This window comes from Lathamus discolor, chromosome 4 (genome assembly GCF_037157495.1).
Source record: "Lathamus discolor isolate bLatDis1 chromosome 4, bLatDis1.hap1, whole genome shotgun sequence".
Lineage (NCBI taxonomy): Eukaryota > Metazoa > Chordata > Aves > Psittaciformes > Psittacidae > Lathamus > Lathamus discolor.
The window spans coordinates 23,712,941-23,734,278 of record NC_088887.1 but is presented as its reverse complement, the minus strand read 5'-3'; the positions used below and the strand labels follow the sequence as shown (position 1 = coordinate 23,734,278).

At 38.0% G+C, this 21,338-nt stretch overlaps 1 protein-coding gene across 4 annotated transcripts in view; it reads right to left on the bottom strand.

Moving 5' to 3' along the window:
• The window catches only part of USP25 (ubiquitin specific peptidase 25), a 90,437-nt gene that overhangs the window by 53,165 nt on the left and 15,934 nt on the right, over window positions 1–21,338 (bottom strand). For 2 of the 4 annotated variants that reach the window (XM_065676735.1, XM_065676737.1), the window contains exons 2-4: window positions 14,556–14,633; window positions 13,376–13,520; window positions 3,934–4,057 (exon numbers count right to left, since the gene is read on the bottom strand). In XM_065676735.1, coding sequence (XP_065532807.1) covers window positions 3,934–4,057; window positions 13,376–13,520; window positions 14,556–14,633 — 347 coding nt within the window. Of the gene's footprint in view, window positions 1–3,933; window positions 4,058–5,701; window positions 5,719–13,375; window positions 13,521–14,555; window positions 14,634–15,533; window positions 15,665–21,338 lie in introns of those variants that run through there. The other 2 variants (XM_065676736.1, XM_065676740.1) reach the window with 2 other exon arrangements.

The following is a 21,338-nucleotide window of genomic DNA, read 5'->3' as shown; positions in this document are numbered from 1 at the left end:
TTTCAAGATATTTTAAAATGCAAGCTCAAAAAAAAAAAAAATATATATTCTCAATCTGAAACAGTTCCCTAACACCAAGTTTTACCGTTCATCAACTTAATTACCTACTAAAATTTCTTCCTTGTATTTTGTATTTCTTTAGCAGTTAAAAGTCTTACTCTAGCTCCACTTCTAATCTGTTTCTGTGCCGTAATAGTGTTTGATTCTCAAAGCTCCCTGGTACTTTTCTTCACTTTTACTTGTAACATTATCTGTCCTCAGCACATACAATAGCTGCACACCCTATGTGTCAAATTCATTTTTAGCCATAATGATAACTGTGATGCAAACCAAAGTAAGTGAGCTCAGTAAACAGAAACCTAATGATCAGCTCAAAAGTTGCAGTGAGTATACCTCTTATACTATAATGTTCACTACATTATATTCATATAGCCCTGATTTAGGAGACCACCTTGACAAAGAATCTTACTCACACATTGCTCTCAACAAAAGAAGCATCCTTCCAGAAAGTTACTACAAGGCTTTAGCAATTCTGATTATGCAGCCAAAACACCCTCTCTGTGACCCTTGCAGGCTACAGCAGCAGAGCTGTAAGCTGCATGCAGGGTATGGCATTTCCATAGCCTCACAGGCCCAAAGGCTTCCCCACCTCCAAGTGTCGGAATTTTGCTAGGAGTAAGGGTTAGTTAACGCCACGCTTAGCGTGGGTCTTGAAAGCAGTGTTTTATTTCTCTCTGTAAAAAGCTGGCTATAGCCAAGCAGCTTTGCAGAGCTGCATGTATGGAGCTAGCCAGACAATGCAATAAGCCTTGGGCAAAGTGAGTTCACAGCTCAAAAGTTCAGCCAAACTATTCTGAAGAAGCGCACTAAACATGCTGCAGAAAAGCCCACTCTGGCTTGTTACTCAGCTAAAAGAACAAGGAAAGGTCCTTATCCTGTGACTCTCTTACAGCTGGACATCCAGGAATATCCCAAACTTCTCACACTCCCCAGTTCCACCTTTGTTCTATACACACAATGCTTAAACACAGTGCAGAGAGACCACAGGAGTTTCATAGACCATAATTAAAAAAAAAAAACAAACAAACGTGCCTAGGGGCTGTGCACATCCTTCTAAACTTTCTATATATATATAGGCTTATATATATAATAGAAACTTATAGTATGGGCTTCATTTTAATATAGCTACTACACTAGGCACAGCACAGGGCAGCAAATTTCTCCTTTCAGTCACAGCCTAGCAGCTTCCTCAGTGAAGCCCTATCTGGCCAGCCTCATCCTCCATGCAAATCCATATAAAAAGTAATACTAACAGAGGAAACTTCTTCGTATTAGGAAATACATTGATCATGCACATTTCACTGGGAGACTTAAAAAGGGAACAGTAAGAAAACTTTAAAAGTGCCATGTACAAGATGCTCTGCTTGGACACTTGGACATTTCAGCTGCACTCCTCTCAACACCAACGTAGTAATCAGATCTGTCCTCATTAAGTAGCACAAGGCAATTGCATTCAGGAAGACAAATTCTATGTGCATTAAAACATTTATTACAGAAGTCAAGAAATTCCATTAATGCTCCCTTGGAAACCTTAACAAGATCAGTGCAAATTAGCTTCCAAGCCTCTATGAATACCTTTAAAAAAAAAAAAAAAAAAAAGTACCTCCACAGAAAAGCCTATCTAAATTGCACACATACTATATTATTTAAAAGGTAAGATTTCCATAGTTCAATTGGCTTATTATTGACTTCTTATTTTATTTCTGCCTCTTACTTACCCTACAAAAAAAAAAAAAAAGCAAATGGCTACAGCTTGACTTGTTTACAACCACAGTGTTCTTGCTTTTGAGGAGGCCTGCACGGATGCTGTGCTTTCTATTGGAATGCCAACATTCTTCTGTGGGGTGTTAACTACAAAGTGATTCATTTTTATTTTTTCTTTTTTAAATAACAGGCTGAAGTCCTCTCGTTAAGGAAACTGACTGAACAATTCAGATCAAGTATTCAATACTCAACTTCCTGTATTTGTACAGCTTGGACATAATTTGCCATCAACTCAGGCTGAACTGTATGTAACTGAGTTGACCTAATACCTCAATGCTGCCAAAACTACCAAGATTCTCACTCTTGGCTGCCTCCATTCACAAGCAAAGTCCCATTCCTTTTGTTATGTCATGATATGCTCTGGATCTTCCAGTGAGCATTTCTGTATGGCATATACTATAGTGCGTAATTTTTCCATCAAATATACATCCAAAAGACCAGCATTTTTTTGGTATATAAACTGAACAGATTGTCTGTATGCCTTCAAATATACAGGAAAAAAGAATGCACTCTTCATTTTCTGCAACCAGAAACATACCATCATTTAAATTGAATGTATTTCTTATATTTAGTTATTGGCTAAGGAGATAAGACCAAGAGAGACTTTTTAGTTTGATAAGTTGAAAAACAAAGTCTACAGGAAACATTCTAAAGCTTCAAGGCTCCCAAGAAGTGAGCACAGCAAAAGCAGCCAAGGCTTGGGGAAGGGAAAAAAAAGGCAAAAGATTTCCATATCCAGAAACAAGTCCATCTTTCTGAGTGCCTGACTAAACCACAACTCTGGTAACTATGATGATTCTGTCCTTCAAAAAGGAAGATGCAAGAGCTGAACTTCTGAATCAGAACTAGACAGAACTTCCACCACAATCTCGTATACATGCACATACTGAGGTCTGAGGGAAAAAAAAAAAAACAAAAAACCAAAGAAAAGCCCACAACACACCCCTTTAAATATTCTTCCGATTATTAACAAGAACACAAAATCCCTTTCATCCCACCTTTCTCTCATGAAATATGTTATCTGAAATTTATAAAACAAGATGGCTTTTATCACAAATGGGGGGAAGGGAGGCACGTGCTTATTCTCACAATTAGTCCATTTGTTTTACAAAAGGAAAAAGGAAGTGACTGTCGATAAAGTAATATATTCTCAGAGACAGACTTTTCTGGTAAAAATTTTAGTCTGTCAAATCAAGTGAACTGAGGAAAAGAATTATTGAGGTGAATCTCCCCCATCATTATGGTTTTTTATAGAATTAGTCTTTGCAAGAAGGCAGTACTTAACCTTCTAACACATGGATCAGATCATCGCCCTTTCCTCCCAGAAAAAGGCCAGCCAGAAACAAACATCCTTCTCCCAAGGCCAGACACAGATGAAAACCACCAACATCCCTATACCCACACTTAGTTCAAGTCCTGAACATTTCATAGTTAAATCTATATTTATATGTAAACACACGTATTCAAAAAAATATTGTGAAAAATCTGATCAAAGGGTAACTTATAGACTATTATCGTGACCAAGTCGAGAAAATAACGTTCATAAAACTTTAAAACAAGAAGTTAACTTCACTCAAAGCTTATAAATCCTATTTGTTAAACAGGTTAATAACATACTTTATCAGCTAAAATACAGCAGCTGTTCTTAGTATACCCAAGTCATAGCATTACTACCCCCTCCCTCAATCTCAGCCTTAGTACAGAGGTAAGAAAATGTTACTGTAAAATGAACACTGCAAAAAACAGGACAAATAATGTATTAACTTCTTAATTATAGTTTGGTTTTTTTGCTTTTTACCTGATACACAAAGGTTGTAGGTCCTACTTAAATATGACCGTATACCCTCTATCTCCAACTACTTCCTCAATATTTAAACAAATACACCAACATGAAACATACTATTAAATCCTAGCCCACCCCCATAATAGACTATTTTCTGGTGTAGAACATACAACACATTAAAGCAACATCCTGAAGCCAGGCATATCAGTAGCACAAGTGAAAGTAAACAAGTTATTTTTTGTTAAATTAAAAGTTAAAAGAAAGCAATACAGGCCAATCTCCAACTCTTTAATTTAATTTCTGCTTTATATAAGTTGTTTGTTTACCTGCTAATGGCTTGTTCCTCATCTGTTATTCCAGTCTCCCTGAATGCCCTGTTTGATTCCTCCAAACTCAAGGCAATTGCCCTCTGAAGATCATCTTTATCATCTCCAGTGAGATCAATCACATCTGAAAAGCAAAACTATCTTTCTCAAAATTAAAAGTGAAACAGAATGAAAGGCAAGTCTTACTGTAGAGGAGAGAGAGCCCAAGTGGATTGCTGAGCGCCATTCCAGTCCATCCCTCCTTTGTCCTGAACTTTTCCAACTACTAACCCTGCTAATGTCTCCCTTCCACCTCCAAGTCAGATAAAAGCCTCAGCAGCTTGCTCTTGTTAAGATATGACAGGCAATATTCTCCCATCCTCCTAAAGTTCTTAAGTTTCGCAAAGCTATGGGACAAATTTAGGAATCCATGGTTTCTGAAAGCCCTCTTAAAGCCATACACTTAAATGTATTACTTTAGCTTCCATAATCTGTTGCTTCCAGGGAACAGATGATGAAAATAACGTTCTCTTAAAAAGAATACCTTAACTGAGCATAGTTGGTTTACTCTCCTAACAGAGGAACATGTGCAGAGTTTTCCCAATATAGCACCAAATTATACACGTATTTCTGTGCACTGGTGAATCAAATACTGCCGCACAGTTTCATGACATGTGGGAAAGTTCCTTACTTAACCTAATAATTTTCTATCCTGTCTCTGCATTCTGTTTCTGAAAGCACTTACATCAAATTTCTGTCTACTGGAAGTACCCCATCTCAACAGAATTAAGAAAACAAACACTGAAGTTAAAATGAGAATCCATACTTGGACATACAGGGAAATCTGAATGGGCTACTGACTGTAAAGGAAGATGAAACAGCCCTACTTCTGCCTCCCTCTCTAATCCCATTATTTAAAGAATCAGATGCCAACATCCCCAGAAAATCTCCTTGTTTCCTGACAGCACTGCCCCTCCTCAGGAGGGATTCCCTACCTACCTCACACAGCAACACAAATCATCCCCTAGTTCAGCACAGCCATGCTTTCAGAGCAGCCTGGGAAAGCAGGAATATTCCTCAACTGCGCAAGATTTTCAGAAAAGCCAAGGTCATTGGTTATCATGATTTCAAGGGCAAAAGTCTCATTTTGCAAATTCATCCAGACAGAAAGAGAGGAGAAAGTGCAAAAGAGACTTTTATGTGCAGTATTAGACAGACACACATGGAGTGCTGGCTGATTTCAGTCTCCCTTCTCCAAGGCCAAAGCTTACCCCAACAGCTGTGAAAGGGACTAATCTCCAGACAGCAGTATGGACATTAGAAGCTAAAAGACTGGAAGAAAGAGCTATAGAATTGAAACTGATGATTGCTCACAAAAACAGATGATCAGCTTGCCTGCATTTCTCTTTCCCCAAGCCAGCTCAATTACTCATACCCAAGTAGCTTCTCCACCTAGCTTCTGACTTTGCTTCTGGATGGGCTGACTTGCTGTCAAGACAGCTTTCCCTATTTCTGTGAGCCTACTTGTCTGCGACATTTCTCATTGGATTGAAATAAAACCCTGAACTTATGATACAAAAAAAAAAAATCACTGCTGTAGCTACGTATGAATAGAAAATGGAATTACGTGTCCTCACAGAAAGCCGAAACTGAACAGAAGTTGTAAAAGAAACATTTCTCTTAACATCAGCATCTTCAAGAGCCAGCTTTAAACTTTGCCCTGCTTTCCCCAGTGAGGATGGTCGAGTTTCCATTTTATTTAGTGAGCCTTTTAAGGAAGCAGTCTTACCTGCAAAGTAAACTGGGCAATCAGTTATCTGGATGTATGGGAAAGTGCTATGGCCACGAAAGCAACGCTTCACAGGTTTTTTTCTTATGTCTTTTATAGTCAGCTCAGATCTTTCAGCGTATCAGGACAGCTCAACTCAAATGCCTGAAATTCTCCTTCAGGATTTCCTTCTCCTCCTAAGGAATTATAACAATCACCAGCAGAAGTCTCACCCAGTGAAATTTTGATATATGAGATGAGAACAAGGTAATTTGGGCTAAATACTAACTCAACCAGGGTCACACGCAAGCATGGCTCTGTTCTACAGGGGAAAGGCTAGAAAGGTCATCAGCGATGAGAGGATGGCATGACCACACACTACCTATCACACTCTAAAATGTAGTGCTCATGTTGTATTTTCTACCCATTTGCATGTATTCACACACAAACACCTCATCTCACTGGAGACAAGTTGTTTTTCTGAAAGTAGTAATAGTGGTCACAACTGAAGATGGAATGAGTACGGAATTACTCTGATTACTTAGAGAGGGAAATATCCCTTCCTTTCCCAGTCTCTAGTCAGGTCAGAGTGGTGAAATTCTTTTACAACAATAAATAAGAAATTCAGACTAAGAAGTAAACTCCTTTATATGGGGAGTGTTTTCCAGAAAAGAACTCATAGCTCAGCTGAAAATTATGTGGTTAACAAAAGTTCCCACTGCTATACAAAAGTCTATCAAGGTCAACTGCAACTCACATTTTCATTAAATTGTTCCAGTTCTTTGCACCTTCCTAGCTCCTTAATCTTTCTTAATCTATACCACCACCCTATGTGTTCAGAAGCTTACTACCATTCATATTACCAGTGATTACATCACTTTAGTACCAAAATCCCAAACCCTTGACTTCCGCTTGCTTTCAGGAAGTGGATCGACACAACAGTTTTCTCTGTCATGCAGACAATACATTATTCTCCTTAGAAATGCTGTTTTCACATACACATTGCTCCAAATCTGCATGAAGAGAGACAATACAGTGAAGACCTGCTCCCAGATACTACCACCACATGCGAGTGTTGCAACTGATTCATGTCACAGAGGGCTTAACTAGCATAACTTATATCAGAAAAATACAGTTCTGAATACCAGCTGACTCATGGTAACCTACTCCATGCAAGCTTTTTGTTTGCGGCAAATGTTAAATAAAAATGTTCTGGAGATTTAAGCTCATGCATTTTTGCTCATGTTTGCTGTACTTGGAGTAGGTTCAAGGCCTTCTGCAGCATCTCAGCTGACACAGTAATTCACTAAGCTGCAACAGCTCATGTATGACTTGAATCCTAAACCACAGGATTATAAAGAGGAGATCTCAATAGGAGTCATAACAGAAGGGGAACAGTCAGAGACTAAACTCTCAAAAAAAAAAAAAAAGTATCTATCAGCTTGTCTGCACAGTTTGCATTCCTGTCAGTTGGTTATAGATTATACAAATGTACATACATTACATCAAATTCATGCAGTAGTATTTTTTTGTTTAAAAGTATCTTCATGTTTTGTAAATTCTTACATGTTCTGGTTTTGGGTTTTTCTGGGTTGGTTTTTTTTTTTTTTGTGAAACTGTCAAATTTTGAAGCAGTTATTCTAAAAGTATGATCACCTTGTCTTTTCTCACAATCTTGATAAAGATTAACCTAGTTTTAAGACAGTTATTTCTCTTCAATTTTATAGCGTTAATGCAAACCTATGACTCTCTATTTTATAGCAATTACTACTGGAATCAATCATGAAACTGACCTACTGAAGTTTCCTATGTGACCTACTGATTTCTGGGTTCAAGGTGTGAGTTTGAAAGGTGAGGACAGGGAGCAAAAGCTGACTTTTACACAAAGTATTTATCAGACACACGAGTTTCCTGTGACAGGCTGAACGATGCATTTCATTAAGGTTCAAGAATGCCACCTCTCCAAATTTGTAGTCACCTGACTTTAATTTACATATGCCAATTTGGTAATACTCCTCTCATTTAGGCCACAGAACATTTTAAGACAATACACTTGCTTATGCTCATAAAGATACTTCTTTCTGTGTATGACACAGCCTTAGAAAACGCAAACATTCTTAACTAAGCCATGACTACTAAACAAGCAAAAAGGTTTGCTTCTGAAAAAAAAATAAAATAAAAATCTCTATGAATGAAGAAACTGCTTATCAAAAGTCTGCCTTAGTGCATTCATAACCTTTATTCAACTAAAAATAATATGCAGAATTAATCAACTGCTTTACTAAGAAATGTATTTTTGGTTTACAACGTTGTTATTATATAATGTGTGGTTCTGGTATATCAGATCCAGAGAATTTAACATGGTTTGTAATTCTATAAAGCAATTCTGAGTTGTAAATTGAAATTTGTGACAAATATATCAGTGTATATGTAGTAAATTCACACACTGTTATCTATCCCCATTTATCTTCTTTTCTGAAAAACAAAGTTCTTATCAATCTGTTTGCTTAGGAAGTTTCCATCATCACTGAAATAAATGATTCTTACTTGGTAATTGCCTAGGTCATTAAAACAATTACTGTGTTATTTACTGGTTACTTATACCAGGAGGAGGCAGAGAGCAGGAACTTCAAACTTGAGCAGGCTGGGAAGCTCATGAGAGACAGCTCTGAAGTAGCAATTGAACCCAGGGACAGGCAATAAACAATCACAGTGATGCAACTGTTGGCACAGGGAGAGGAAAATGAAGGGGCAGGCCTGATGGGTTCAAAGGACAGGCACTAAGTATGGAAATAGAGCAGCAAGACTCCAATTTCAACACAGCAACAATATAAAGAAAAAACATTGAAGTTGAGACTACATCAGTTTTGTTTATTACAAGCAGAGCTAAGAAAGATCCTAAATTCTACCGTCTATTCTGTCATGTTAAACATCATGAATGCCTTGGGCTCCTACATAAAAAGATTTAAAGGAATTTAATTGGCTAGATATGCCAATTTTGGTTAAAAGTGGATGGGGAAAAGGTACGCAGCAACCCAGCAGCTACTCAGCCAACTCAAACAGCTGTGTCAATGAAAGAGCTAGCAAATGTTAGCCACCACTATCTTACAGAAACTTTCTCATCTCAGCTGCATTTACACTACCCTACGATGATAACACCTTAAACTGATTATTCACACTGAGAGCAATAGGAAGGATAGGCAGTACGGAACAAAGGAACAACTGAATCTGTAAGATGAAAGGAGGACCTCAAGGTACAAGACTCCTGACATTTTAAAGCAGGGAGCCTGCCATACCAAGCTAGAGACACTCCCAGAAACGTGGATGGAGATGACACATTATCCCTGAAATAAAAGGAAATGTCAGAGAGTGATATCTGAGTTGGGTAAGGTGACAGAAGAAACTAGCATCAAATTCTACTCACAGAAACAATAAAATGCACAGCTATAAAATGAGGACTGACTAAGACTTGTGCCAAGAAGGATCTAGGAGCTACAGCTGATTCATGTTCAACCTGCAACTCACATCATCACAGCGCTTGAAAAATACAAAGTTTTACACTTAGGTATGTTGTCAGAGTACTACAAAGGACATTTATAGCAATTCACCCATTTCTCTTAAGAACTCAGCTGAAGTCTTGTTTATTGTTTTGAGTGTCACAATTCATAAAAAAGGCAGAACTATTACAGAAGGTCTAGAAGAGAGAAAAAAAAGTGACAATAGGTATAGGAATAACATCCAAAGCCCTGGAAAGAATTTGAGCTCTCTAGTTTAGCTATGAGAAAAGTCTGAGGGGATATTATGATACATCACATTTGAGCATAAAACACTTCATATGAGACAAAAGGAATGAAGTGTATTACAATCTCCACATGAGATAGCACAAGGAATAAAAAGACTTCACCTGAAGCAACAGTGATTAAGGCAAGACATTAAGATTCTACAATAAGGTCAGTGAAGTACCAAAACAAATCACAAACTTTTCAGAACCTATAGAACAGAATGTTTTTTAAGAATTGTTATATAAACCCTTTGGGAGGCTTTAGGTGTAGTTAAGTCTGCCTCCTTGGAAAGGGCTGACTTTTGAAACCTATGTAAAGCTCAGGCTCTAGGAAGAGGAAGAGATAAAAAGCCAGGTCCCAGAAGAGATGAAATCTACAACCCTCAAGTTGGTGTGCATGGCATTTATAGTGACACTGTACTATGTCTTTATAAAAGGGCTTGAAATCTTTTGTTTCAGCTGTGGAATGTACAATTGTGAAGAGTAATAATTCAGGTTTTATGGAAAAGAATTCAGAGTTTTCAAAAGAAGGGAGGGAGAGAATTTGTCTTGACAGCTTTTGCATAAGAAGAAAATACAACTTCTAAAATAGATGTTTCCATTTTACTGCTTCCTTTACCCATGGGTTCTGGAAGTTTCTCAATTAATAAGAAGGAAATAGATAGATGCTTAAAAATTCAACAGTTCCATTGTGCAGCCACAGATGAAAATTCACTGAATTACTTCAAAATGGAGAAAAAGAAAAGGTTTCTAGAAAAATCAATACAGCGAAAATATTGGAAATTACCACTAAACGTCTTTTGCTTTGCTTGAAGTGCATGCCTAGGACTTATGCTACTAAACAGAACATTAAAGTGATCTTACATTAAAAGGTGTGTTCATTTGTACACTGCAACCCTAACGCACCTTCTGCTCACCAGCAGACTGCAGAAAGGAAACAAAAACAAAAACAAAAAACAAAAACAACAATTCCAAAAGAGTAATACAACCTTTGCAAAGGTATCAGATAAAGCATGCATCACTCTTGACATGGAAAAGCTACGTTTGCAGGTGCTTGCACATGCCATTTTTGAACAGGCAAAAAGGCAAGCATACTGAATAACACTGATTGTGCAAGTCAGCCTTTGCTTTTAAAGACTGAGTATATTTTATGCAAACTCATTAATATTTTTGCAGCTGATGAAATGTTGCATTTGCTAATAAGAGAAATCAGCTTTTCCTAACATACAAAATACAACACGCAAACAGTTGAATGACCCACAGTCACTTTTGCAAGAGCCAGTGCACAATTTAGGCTATCGCTGATTGTTACACATCCATTTATTTACTCATACATATACATTTTTATTTTACCCTTTAACTAAGTAACCATTTCAAAGAAATGTAGCCAGTCAAGCTCCCAAAATACGTTTGATATACCTTAATGCAAGGCATATGTTCAAAAGCCTTTGTAAGCTGCTGAAGGTTTTCTGTGGCATAAAAGTTTTGATATTTATCTGTAACTCGCTTTCATCCCAAGTTTGGATGACTTAACTTTGTGGGACTGTGAAGCTTGGTGACTCATAGCATTCTAAGTTCCAAACACACAGAGGTAGTTAAGCAGTAAGGAACAGTAAGGGTGAGTTATAATTATCTTCGTGTAATTATACCTACGTGGGATAGTAAAAGGGAGTCAAATTTGAAAGGCAAGATACTGTCAGCAACTCAGCATAGCTACTAAAAACTGCTAATACTGTTCTTTGCAGAAGGGAGTGATGATGGTTGCAGATGTTTTTCATTTATGCCCACCCTTCCATTCTCTTCTCCCAAGCCATCTGCTGTCTTTCATGTTACTCCCTTACATGACAGTACTTATTAATAAAAGGCCCTGAAACTTGTGCATTTTAAGCATAGTGCATTTTTTAAATTCATAATCAAAATCATGACATGCAAGCAGATCACAAGAGAACTGCAGGTTTCTGCAGGAAGCTTTCGCTAGATCTCTATGAGGAGAGCTCTATGATCAGACTGGTTTAGACTTTTCTTGTGTTGTAGGTGTTTAGTTCTTACCCTGTAAATCCTCCAGTGTGAAGAAAAGGCCAAGATGCCTTCATATCATAGCATGCTTCCAATCTAAATAAAACTGTGAAGGCTGGCAAAGGACTCATCTTTGTTGCCAGTGAGGACCTGACCAGACACTAAAGATGTAAACACTTTTCCCCCTTTCTCTCTACACCCCTCCCCCACACCCCCCCCAAAAAAAAAAAAAAAAAAAAAAAGAAAACCAACACAATAACAACAAGAAAAAAAAACTTTTAACACAGCTTCTTGATTAGTGACCTATAGTGCTATAAAACTGTAAGGAATCTGGGTCTGTCTTCAGCCCTCCAGAAAAGAGAATCCTGAAAATCAGCCTGGAATGCGCAACTTGAGACTGACTCTTTTTAGTTTGATCATCAGTCGTGGGTAATGTGGACTCTGCAGGCTTGACTCTTCCCTCTTCTATCCCTTGTCACCTCGTATGTTAAGTAAGGTTGCATAGCACAGCAAGTGACAACAAAACTAAACACTTGTATTACTGGATTACTAATAAATCTAATTAAACACAGACTGCAAGAGAATCCAGCTTACCATTCTACTGCCATAGCAAGTCTTCAGTACAGAACACTATGACAATGAAGACTGTGACAATAACTGACAACAGGTAAGTTTGTTGAAAATAGTTTCCATTTCCCCTATGTCCATTTTCTGACATTGAAAATTAAATACATACGGGGCCTTGCGTGTGCTTTCTTTCAAGCGAAAGGAAACTTTAACCACCCCCCACAATTTACTGAGAGGATAATACAGCTACCTATAATGCACTCAGTGCATTTCATACAGGGTTGCTAGTAACACCAAGGATTTAAACATAGTTTTCAGATCGGAGATGTTGAGAATAAACTCATTTCTAATTTAAAAAAAAAATAAATAAATAAAAAAAATTGTGCAGCTGACAAGAAGACCTAACTAAACTTCTCTACAATGGTGCCACTGTAGTCACCTCCGTATTAGTGAAACGAAAGAGAAAAAACCCTACTGAGGGTGAAGCTAAATAATTCTACTCATTTAATAAAAGAGACATAGATGTACTGCATACATGGTCGAAGGATCAATATATAACTTAAATACTCTACATCTGTATTTAGAATGTTGGCATGTAAATACAGTATCAAGAAACTCAGATTTACAGAAGTAATTCCCACTACAGAACTTCCCCTGACTTATTCTTCCATATTCTTTCCTATATTTATTTGCAGAACACATTTAATATGCTTAACACATTTCCGGCCCCCATAAAAATGGCTATGCTCTTAAGCAAAGGAATAGAACTCACAAGGCTCAAAGAAACAGAGGTTGAGGGACCTCCTGTATCAACTAAATAAAAATCTTTAAAACTAAGTATATTTTATGTTGATTTCACATATAAAATACCTACTCTTTTACTACAAAATCACACTTAACCTCTCACTTCTTTCTTTAGGATAGTCATCGCAGCCACAGAGAAGCAACTCTTAATATGCTAAAGCTTAATACGCTTAAGATAGACATTCACATATTCTATTTTATTTTGATAGAAGACTACCCAGCTTTCGTCTTTACTTATCTACTGCATCACCCCAAAATAAATCCTATCATAGGAAAAACCATGAAAAAAGATTGAAAACCCTGTTGTTCACCCTCTGATCAGTACCATACATCAATATCAGGAAAAGACAGCTCAAATAATAAAAAAAAAAACCCAAACCCAAACACCACTTAAAGAAAGAAAGAAAGAATACATATTAATAAAAAAATTGTTAAGTAAGAACTAGCAGCATATTAACAGCCATCTCACAGGCAAGTTTTAGTCTCCTTGCCTTTATACTAAACTTATAAAAAGAAAAAATACCTACTGGTGTCTGCCTGGCTGCCCACGCTGATGTATCTGTCATTTCCAGGAAGGGCTGTTTGGTAGTAAGTTGCCTCCTCTAGCTGGGGAACTTTGGCATTCTTTGCAGTAAGAAAAGCCACAGCCAGCTCCAGATTACCATTGCTGTCCTTTAAGCATCAACAAAACAAGATATGAGAGTCCCCTCACCCTTTTTTAGTTTTCCTCAACAGCAAATGCCATAACAAGCAGCTCAGAAGATCAATGACATATTGTATTTTTAGGTGAAATACTGGTTAGAAAATAAAGTTTCCAAACTTTACATATTTTTAATCAAAACAAAGATAAAACATCTTATAAAATTTACTTTGGTAGAATTCCACTTATTTCAGAAAAAAAAATAAAGGTCTTGTAGAGCAGGTTAACCCCTCAACAAGTATAATCAGTACACACTCAGAGACTTCAACACCATTCAGCTGAATTCTTCTGAAAATCCACCACTTCATTTTTAAAGCCAGAAATATTGGCTTTTGAGGGGCAGGTGCATACATGACTTATGCAGGATCTGAACTAGTATATATGATGTAAATTCACTAAATCCTTATTTACCATGTATAAATGCCCAAAAAAACTCCGCTTGAGGGAGATTTTATTTATAGATATATATTGGAGGAAACAGAACACAGAGAGACCTGCCATTCCTTACTTGCATCAAAGAATTCTTGTGTGCTGTGAAAGAATTTACAATAGTTAAAAAAAATACAAAGAAATAATAGCAAATTAGCAAAGGGTGGCAAGTTCAAGAGCTCTTTGTTCTACACCTTGATGAGAAAACAACACTTGACCAGCTGTAGTAGCACCGAAGTTTCTCAAAACAGTTTAGCCAAAGGTTAAAGACAACTCATACCATTCCCATCTTTTCATTTTTAACACCAGATTAATTTATGTTAACATTTATGTATTAATACTAATTAAAAAAAAAATATTAATTCATTCCTACCAAAAGAGATCAAGATTCCTTCTAAAGTGAACAAGCCATCATTATTAGGTTTTTTTTCCCCTCCCCAAAATAAATGTAAAAAGTATTTAAAAGCTGAGAATGGAAGGGAAGGGTAAGGGGCGGGGGGGGGGGGGGGGGGTGTTAGGGTTTTCACAGGCAGTAATAAGATGTATACATTCAGCTACAAGTCAGACATCCGTCTTACCTTCAGTGCCTGTTGTAAAACCTGGATGTCATTGATCCCAGTGATCTCCCGCAGCTGATTTAAGAATGTCTGCTGGTGCTAGGAAAAAAAAAAAAAAAAAAAAAGAAAGAAAAAAAAGATCATGAAAATAAGAGCCAAATAACAGCAAAACCAATTACTTACAAGAGTATGCTTCTCTACAAACTTTAAAAGTATCTCCCTACCAGCTTTATGTACCACAGCAGGGTAGAGTCTTCATTATTCAAGTTTGTCTTAGCTTCTGCAACTTGGGCCCTTTTAATTCCCAAATATAATGGGTTTTTTTGGTGGGGTTTAGTGCTTTGGCTTTTATTTTGTAAAACAAAAAGAATTATAATGAGTGAGCCTATGCAACATGGGTTTAAGGACCTACATAAAGCCACAGTTGGCTCTCCTGAACAAATAAGCTTGGTCTTCAAAGGCAGTAGGGGAGGCACTTGCCTCCCACCAAAACCAGTTTTTTCAACTCTCAATTATTCTCAACCACAGTATTTCCTTAACATACATATTGCCCAGCCATTCCAAACTCAAAAGTAAGAAATCTTTCTCTACTGATCATTTCAGTTTTAAGAGAAATGCTGTAAAAATGACCACACAAAACAGACAAAAGCAAAACCTTAATTTATCTTCACCACCTTCCTAGACCAGTTAAATCCAACTCTCCCAAATCACATCATCCATGACTGAGTTTAAAGTAATACATGGAGATGGAATAAAAGAGGTTCTATGTCTCTTAAATATTCACTTCATGAGAATTTTTGGCTTTTTTTTTTTTTTTCTTTTTTAATGAATAATCTGGTCCCATTCCTGTTTAGAGCCAACAGCTGATTCCCTCTGCTCATGCTCAGGTATCACACCACAGAGGCAAAAAGCAGGCACTAGCGTGGAAGAATCCCTGAACTCCAGTTAACCATTAAAACCATCTGAAACATTAAACCCATAAAAACAAAGAGGACTGACCATTGTTCCATTCTAAGAAATTCCATTCTTCCTTTGGCAAATGGGAAAAGGAGAAAAGCTCAGTGGTATTTGCAAGTGGTTTTTCTTTTTTATTGTTTGCCCACCACATCCTCAACTCAAAACAATTTAATCTATAAAAGAGAAGATTTTGTAAAGTACAAAGATTTGTTTGCTAGACAAAAAGCATATTTCGTATCAGTGACAAATAAATGTTCTCATGTTACTCTCCATATTCATTAAAAAAAGAACAAACCACCAACTACAATTGGCTAGCAGCTATTTCTACAATGCTTCTCTTTAAAACTAATTATTTGGAATCAAATATTCAAATACCCTTATTCTCTCCTTATCACAGCCTTGTACAGAGGAGGAAATTAAGAACTGCATGAATGATGAATTCCCCAGTGTGAAATTAACCTGGCAGGCGCTACTTCATGCCCTAATAAGTTGAAATAGAAGGCGTATAGTTCAGGATGTTTATGAATTACGTACACAATCTTCCGTTCATTTATGATCCTAAGGGACATTACTAACAATCCAATTTGCCCTCTATTTTTTGTCTTTGCTTTTTAAAAACCCTGCTATTGGCACAAGAAAAGTGAACTGATGCAGGAAAACAAACTCCCACTCTATCCCCCATCCCTCACCCCCCCCCCATTTGTTTACTCTGTGCATTTCATAGCACTGTACAAAGGCAGGGCTTGTTTCCCCTAGAAAGCTGCTTTCCTGCCCCTGGGTCTGGCAAGAAGCAAAGGAAAGAAATAGAGTATTTGGGAAAAGTAATTACAAAGCATTAAAACTGGCAGGAGCAATTCAAGGGCAGTGCATGGCAGCAAACTGGATTTATGTTTGTATTTGCTACTAACATGATGGTTAATAAAATGGAAAATAGTTTCACTATAAATTATCATAACAAATTATAACAGATTTCTCTATCTTCGACTATATATACAACACTTGGAAAGGCTCACTGAAGAATATTCATTGTTCACAAAAACCGGGAAAAGAGAGAAGAGACACAGTTTACCAACACACAATCTCTTAGCAGTTCAAAATATTGGCTGTCAATTTATGAGCACAGCTGTCACTTAAAAACCTAGACATCTGTAGTTTATATCCAGATTTCAGTATTCTGGTGTAAAGCTGTGGTTCAAGGCCCCCTTCCCAAGGACATACACATTTAACAGATCAAAACCAGACCCAGAGATGTTCCTTTCTTGTAAAGAGATGATTTAAGTACCTAAATATACTTTCTTCAGGTCAAGATTTTAAGGCACTCAGCTCCAAAATTCTGAACTGATAGTTAAGTAAAGAACACAGAACCCATGAGCATCCCAGTTACATATGACATAAATTAAGAGTTAAAAAAAAACAGTTATCCCAAGTATCTCAAATAGAGCTGAACTGCTTTGGAGCCACAAACACCTGGTTCAGACATTACTGACTTTTCAGGTAAATGTGGAGAAGCTGCCACTAATCTCTCATTGAGTTATTTCAAATCACACAGAAGTTATAGCGACGATACAGCTCCTTCCAAAAAGGAGGAAGAAAAAGATAAAAAACAAAGCAACAAAAGAGTATGATTTAAATAGTTTCTACCTGTGTTCTCTTAATACGTGCCAACAAAGAGGTCTTCAGAAACAATCCTGAAACTGCCTAAAGCAGCTAAAAACCTCCTTAACGCACCAGCCTTCTATTCCACACATTCACCATCTTCCCCTTATCCCCTCAAATATGCATCATCTTCACTGTGTACAGACCTTTCCCGAAGCTGCACATTTAACTTTGCCATTATTCTCCTTTACCACTATATTGATGATACGTTATCACCTGCAAAATTGTGTTAACAAAGGCAATTCTATTTCTTTTCATTACAAGTGACAGTGCAAGTAACCACTATCAAACCTTTTTCTCCACTCATTGATTAGTGGCTGAGATCCAATTTTCTTTTTGCTTTTCTTTTCACTTAGGAAGTTTATGAAACATAATTGTACCCATATTCAGAGAGCTGTTATTACTTAATCCTTGATGTAACTTTAATTTACTGCATCTGTACTAGACTGCTAAAGTCAAAACAAATAAAGTTTATTTGTTTTGAATTATATTCCTTTAGTACAGCCTACTGTGTGGCACATAGGACGATTTAAAAATAATACAAAAATTTTACCATTATCCATCACTGAAGCTTGGAGATCAATTTCTAATGCAACTGCTAAATGATTAAGTCTCTTCTGTACCATAACTAATATTTAATACAATACTTAGGACAGACTTCTACATATGAAGCAAGCCACCTTCCTTACTCCTATTAATGCTCTTTCTGATTATATCTAACCTAGAAGCTTTACTCTTCCGGGAGCTTCAGCTAACTTGAGCTGAAATGACTGAAGCATATTGACCATCAAATGTCCATGAACACTAATGTATACAAATGCAGATCCCAAAAGACTATTCCAGGTGCAAGTACAGGTGCTAAGAAATCCACTCCAATTATTCTGAATCCTATCTGCCTGTATCCACTTCTGTCTTTCTTCATATTTACATGACGGATTCCATAGTTTATCTATACAGCACAGATCCTCCAGCTAAGTGAGTCAAGACTCCACGTGTATCTGCAGTGCTGCACAAAATGTGGTACATTATATATGCACATATATATGTACCACATACACTCCATGTAGTTTGAACTGCATTTGACTCACCTCTAAAAAGGCTCCAGGACCTGGCCTACACTTTGCTGGTACAGCTGCTATAGAGTAACCTAAATCCTTGGCCAGAAAAAGGAGACAGTCTCCTGATGCTATCACTGCCCTGAGATCCAGCTGCTCACACCCCTTGGTCCCACCACAGGACACAGCAATCAGTTCCCCAGAGCTTTCATGCATGAGCTATTCCCAGCCTTCCCCCTTCCTCTGGCTCCCCGAGGTATGCAGTATGTATCTGCAGGCTTTCAGCTCTTGGAAGATTTCAACTAACAGGAAATTCTCACCCTTTTCCTGGACGGAAGCCAAATTTGTATATTAGGAATGCATGCCCTTATTTCCAATTCTTTCCTTTTTCAGTCATCTTCCCTTCCTCTCAGGAAATGCCCAATTAAGATTATCTGGTTTATAACCTCACACAATAGCATACTCAGTAGCTGTGCCAGCGCTAGTGAAGCAGAAAAGGATTTACACTGTCGTCTATGTAGGGAGATACTGTGCCTAAATTAGTTCTGTGACAGTACTGGAAGCTCTGATAACTTGTCAAAATCAGAGCAAAAAGCTAAATTATATAAATGAAGTTTTGGACACAGTAAATCTCATAAATTGACTAATTCTGAATTATACCACAGATAAATTTTAGGGGACAAAAATAACTACCTTTTGATCTGCTTATTTTCTCACCTCTGTAGCTTCTAAAGAAGTACATGTAATCTTTTTCTTTATTCATGGCAATATCCAAATATCTGCATTTGCAACATAAGCACTTTCCACCTTAGAAGGTAAAACAACCTTTTTCAGCTTCCAAGCACAGAAAACATTGTATGATTAGTAATAAATGAGATGGTCCAAACACTATCAAAAGAAAACAGAGCCTACTGCCTCACTACGCAGTTCATTTAAATAGTACATAATTAAATTAAACTATGGGAATCCCTTCCTTCCCAAGGGCTGAATACTTGTATACCAGAGACAAAAAGAAAGGGGGGGAAGGGGGAATGCAAATGATGAGAACAGCATCTTGACCCAAACCTCCATACGAAACCCACTTACTTTACTTTCCAGTGCAACACCAGTTTGTAAGAGCTATTGGCTGGGGGAAAATCCAAATGACATTGCATAAAATATTATGTATTAAAGACAATTTTAATGTAACCTGCTAATGGTACCACCTGGAGACAAGCAGCTAGTAAGCTGGTTTCTTCATATGATTTTGCTCTCATGAGAAGGTCACAGAGATTAGAACAAGGTAATACTCTATAAATAAAATCTTTACGCTTCTGCTACAAACAAACCAGCACACAAAGGACAAGCAGGCTAAAGAACCTCAATTACTACTGTAAATGTCATTTTCTGCCACATTAATCATATCTCCCAGGAAGAGGTAAAAAGCCCACATACACTGCTGAGCATTATGGCTTCCAGCAACACAGATACATTAGCCATCTTCTAGATAAACTGTTGGTCAAGTTCCAAATATGCAAATAAAAGCTAACTCCTTCCATGAAGATACTATGTTGAAATACAGAGAAAACAGTAAACGCCAGAAGGCTTTTAGCATCTCTGCCCTCAAGATTTTTCTCTCTGGTGTGCAGAATAAACATATATATATATAAATATGTAAATGAAAAACTGGGTATATGTATACATATATTTTCAAAAGCAGTATTCTGGTACTGCAAAGACCAAGATAAATCTCTGCACTGGCTTTAAGGTACCTGCTTAAGGGAAGATCAGGTTCCAGACGGTCTAAGGAACCTGGTGGTGCATGAGTCCATGGGACCTGATGAGATGCATACACAGGTCCTGAGGAACTGGCAGATTAAGTGGCCAAGCCACTGTCAATCATATTTGAGAAGTCTTGGCAGTCTGGTGAAGTTCCCACTTTATGGAAAAGGGGAAACATAACCCCCATCTTAAAAAAGGGAAAACAAGAATACGCGGGGAACTATAGACCAGTCAGTCTCACCTCAGTTCCCAGAAAGACCATGGAGCAGATCCTCCAGGAAACTATGATAAGACACAAAGACAATAAGGGGGTGATTGGTGACGGCCAATATGGCTGCATAAGGGCAAACTGTGCTTGATAAATTTGGTGGCTTTCTATGATGGGGCTTTGGCACTGGTGGATTAGGGAAGATCAACAGATGTCATCTACCTGGACTTATGCAAGGCATTTGACCCTGTCCCACATGACATCCTTGTCTCTAAATTGAAGAGACACGAATTTGATGGATGGACTACTCAGCAGATGAGGAACTGTCTGGATAGTCAGACTCAGTGGCTCAAAGTCCAAATGGAAATCGGTGACAAATGCTGTTCCTCAGGAGTCGGTACCAGGACTGGTGCTGTTCAATATGTTTGTTGGTAACATGGACAGTGGCATTGAGTGCATCCTCAGCAAGCTTGCCAACAACACTAAGCTGTGTGGTGCCGTCAACACACTGGAGGGAAGGGATGCCATCCAGAAGGACCTGGACAGGCTCAAGAGCTGGGACAGTGCAAACCTCATGAAGTTCAACAAGGCCAAGTGCAAGGTCCTGTACCTGGATTGGAGCAATCCCAAGCACAAATACAGGCTGGGTAGAGAACGGATTGAGAGCAGTTCTGTGGAGAACGACTTGGGAGTGTTGGCTGATGAGAAACTGAACATGACCCAGCAGTGTGCACCTGCAGCCATAAAGCCAACTGTATTTGGACTGCACCAAAAAGAGCATGACCAACACGTCAAGGGAGGTGATTCTCCCACTGCACTCTGCTCCTATGAGAGTGCCTGCAGTACTGTGTTCAGTTCTGGGGCCACCAAAACAAACAGGAAATGGACCTACTCAAGCGAGTCCAGAGAAGAGCCACAAAGATGATCTGAGGCTGGAGCACCTCTCCTGTGAAGACAGGCTGAGAGTTGTGGCTGTTCAATCTGGAGAAAGAAGGCTCCAGGGAGACCTTAAAGCAGCCTTGCAGTACCTAGAGGGGGCCTATAAGAAATCTGGAGAGGGACTTTTTACAAGGGCACATAGTGACAGGACAAGGGGAAAACAGCTTTAAAGAGGGTAGATTTAGATTAGACATTAGGAAGAAATTCTTCACTGTGAGGGAGGTGAGA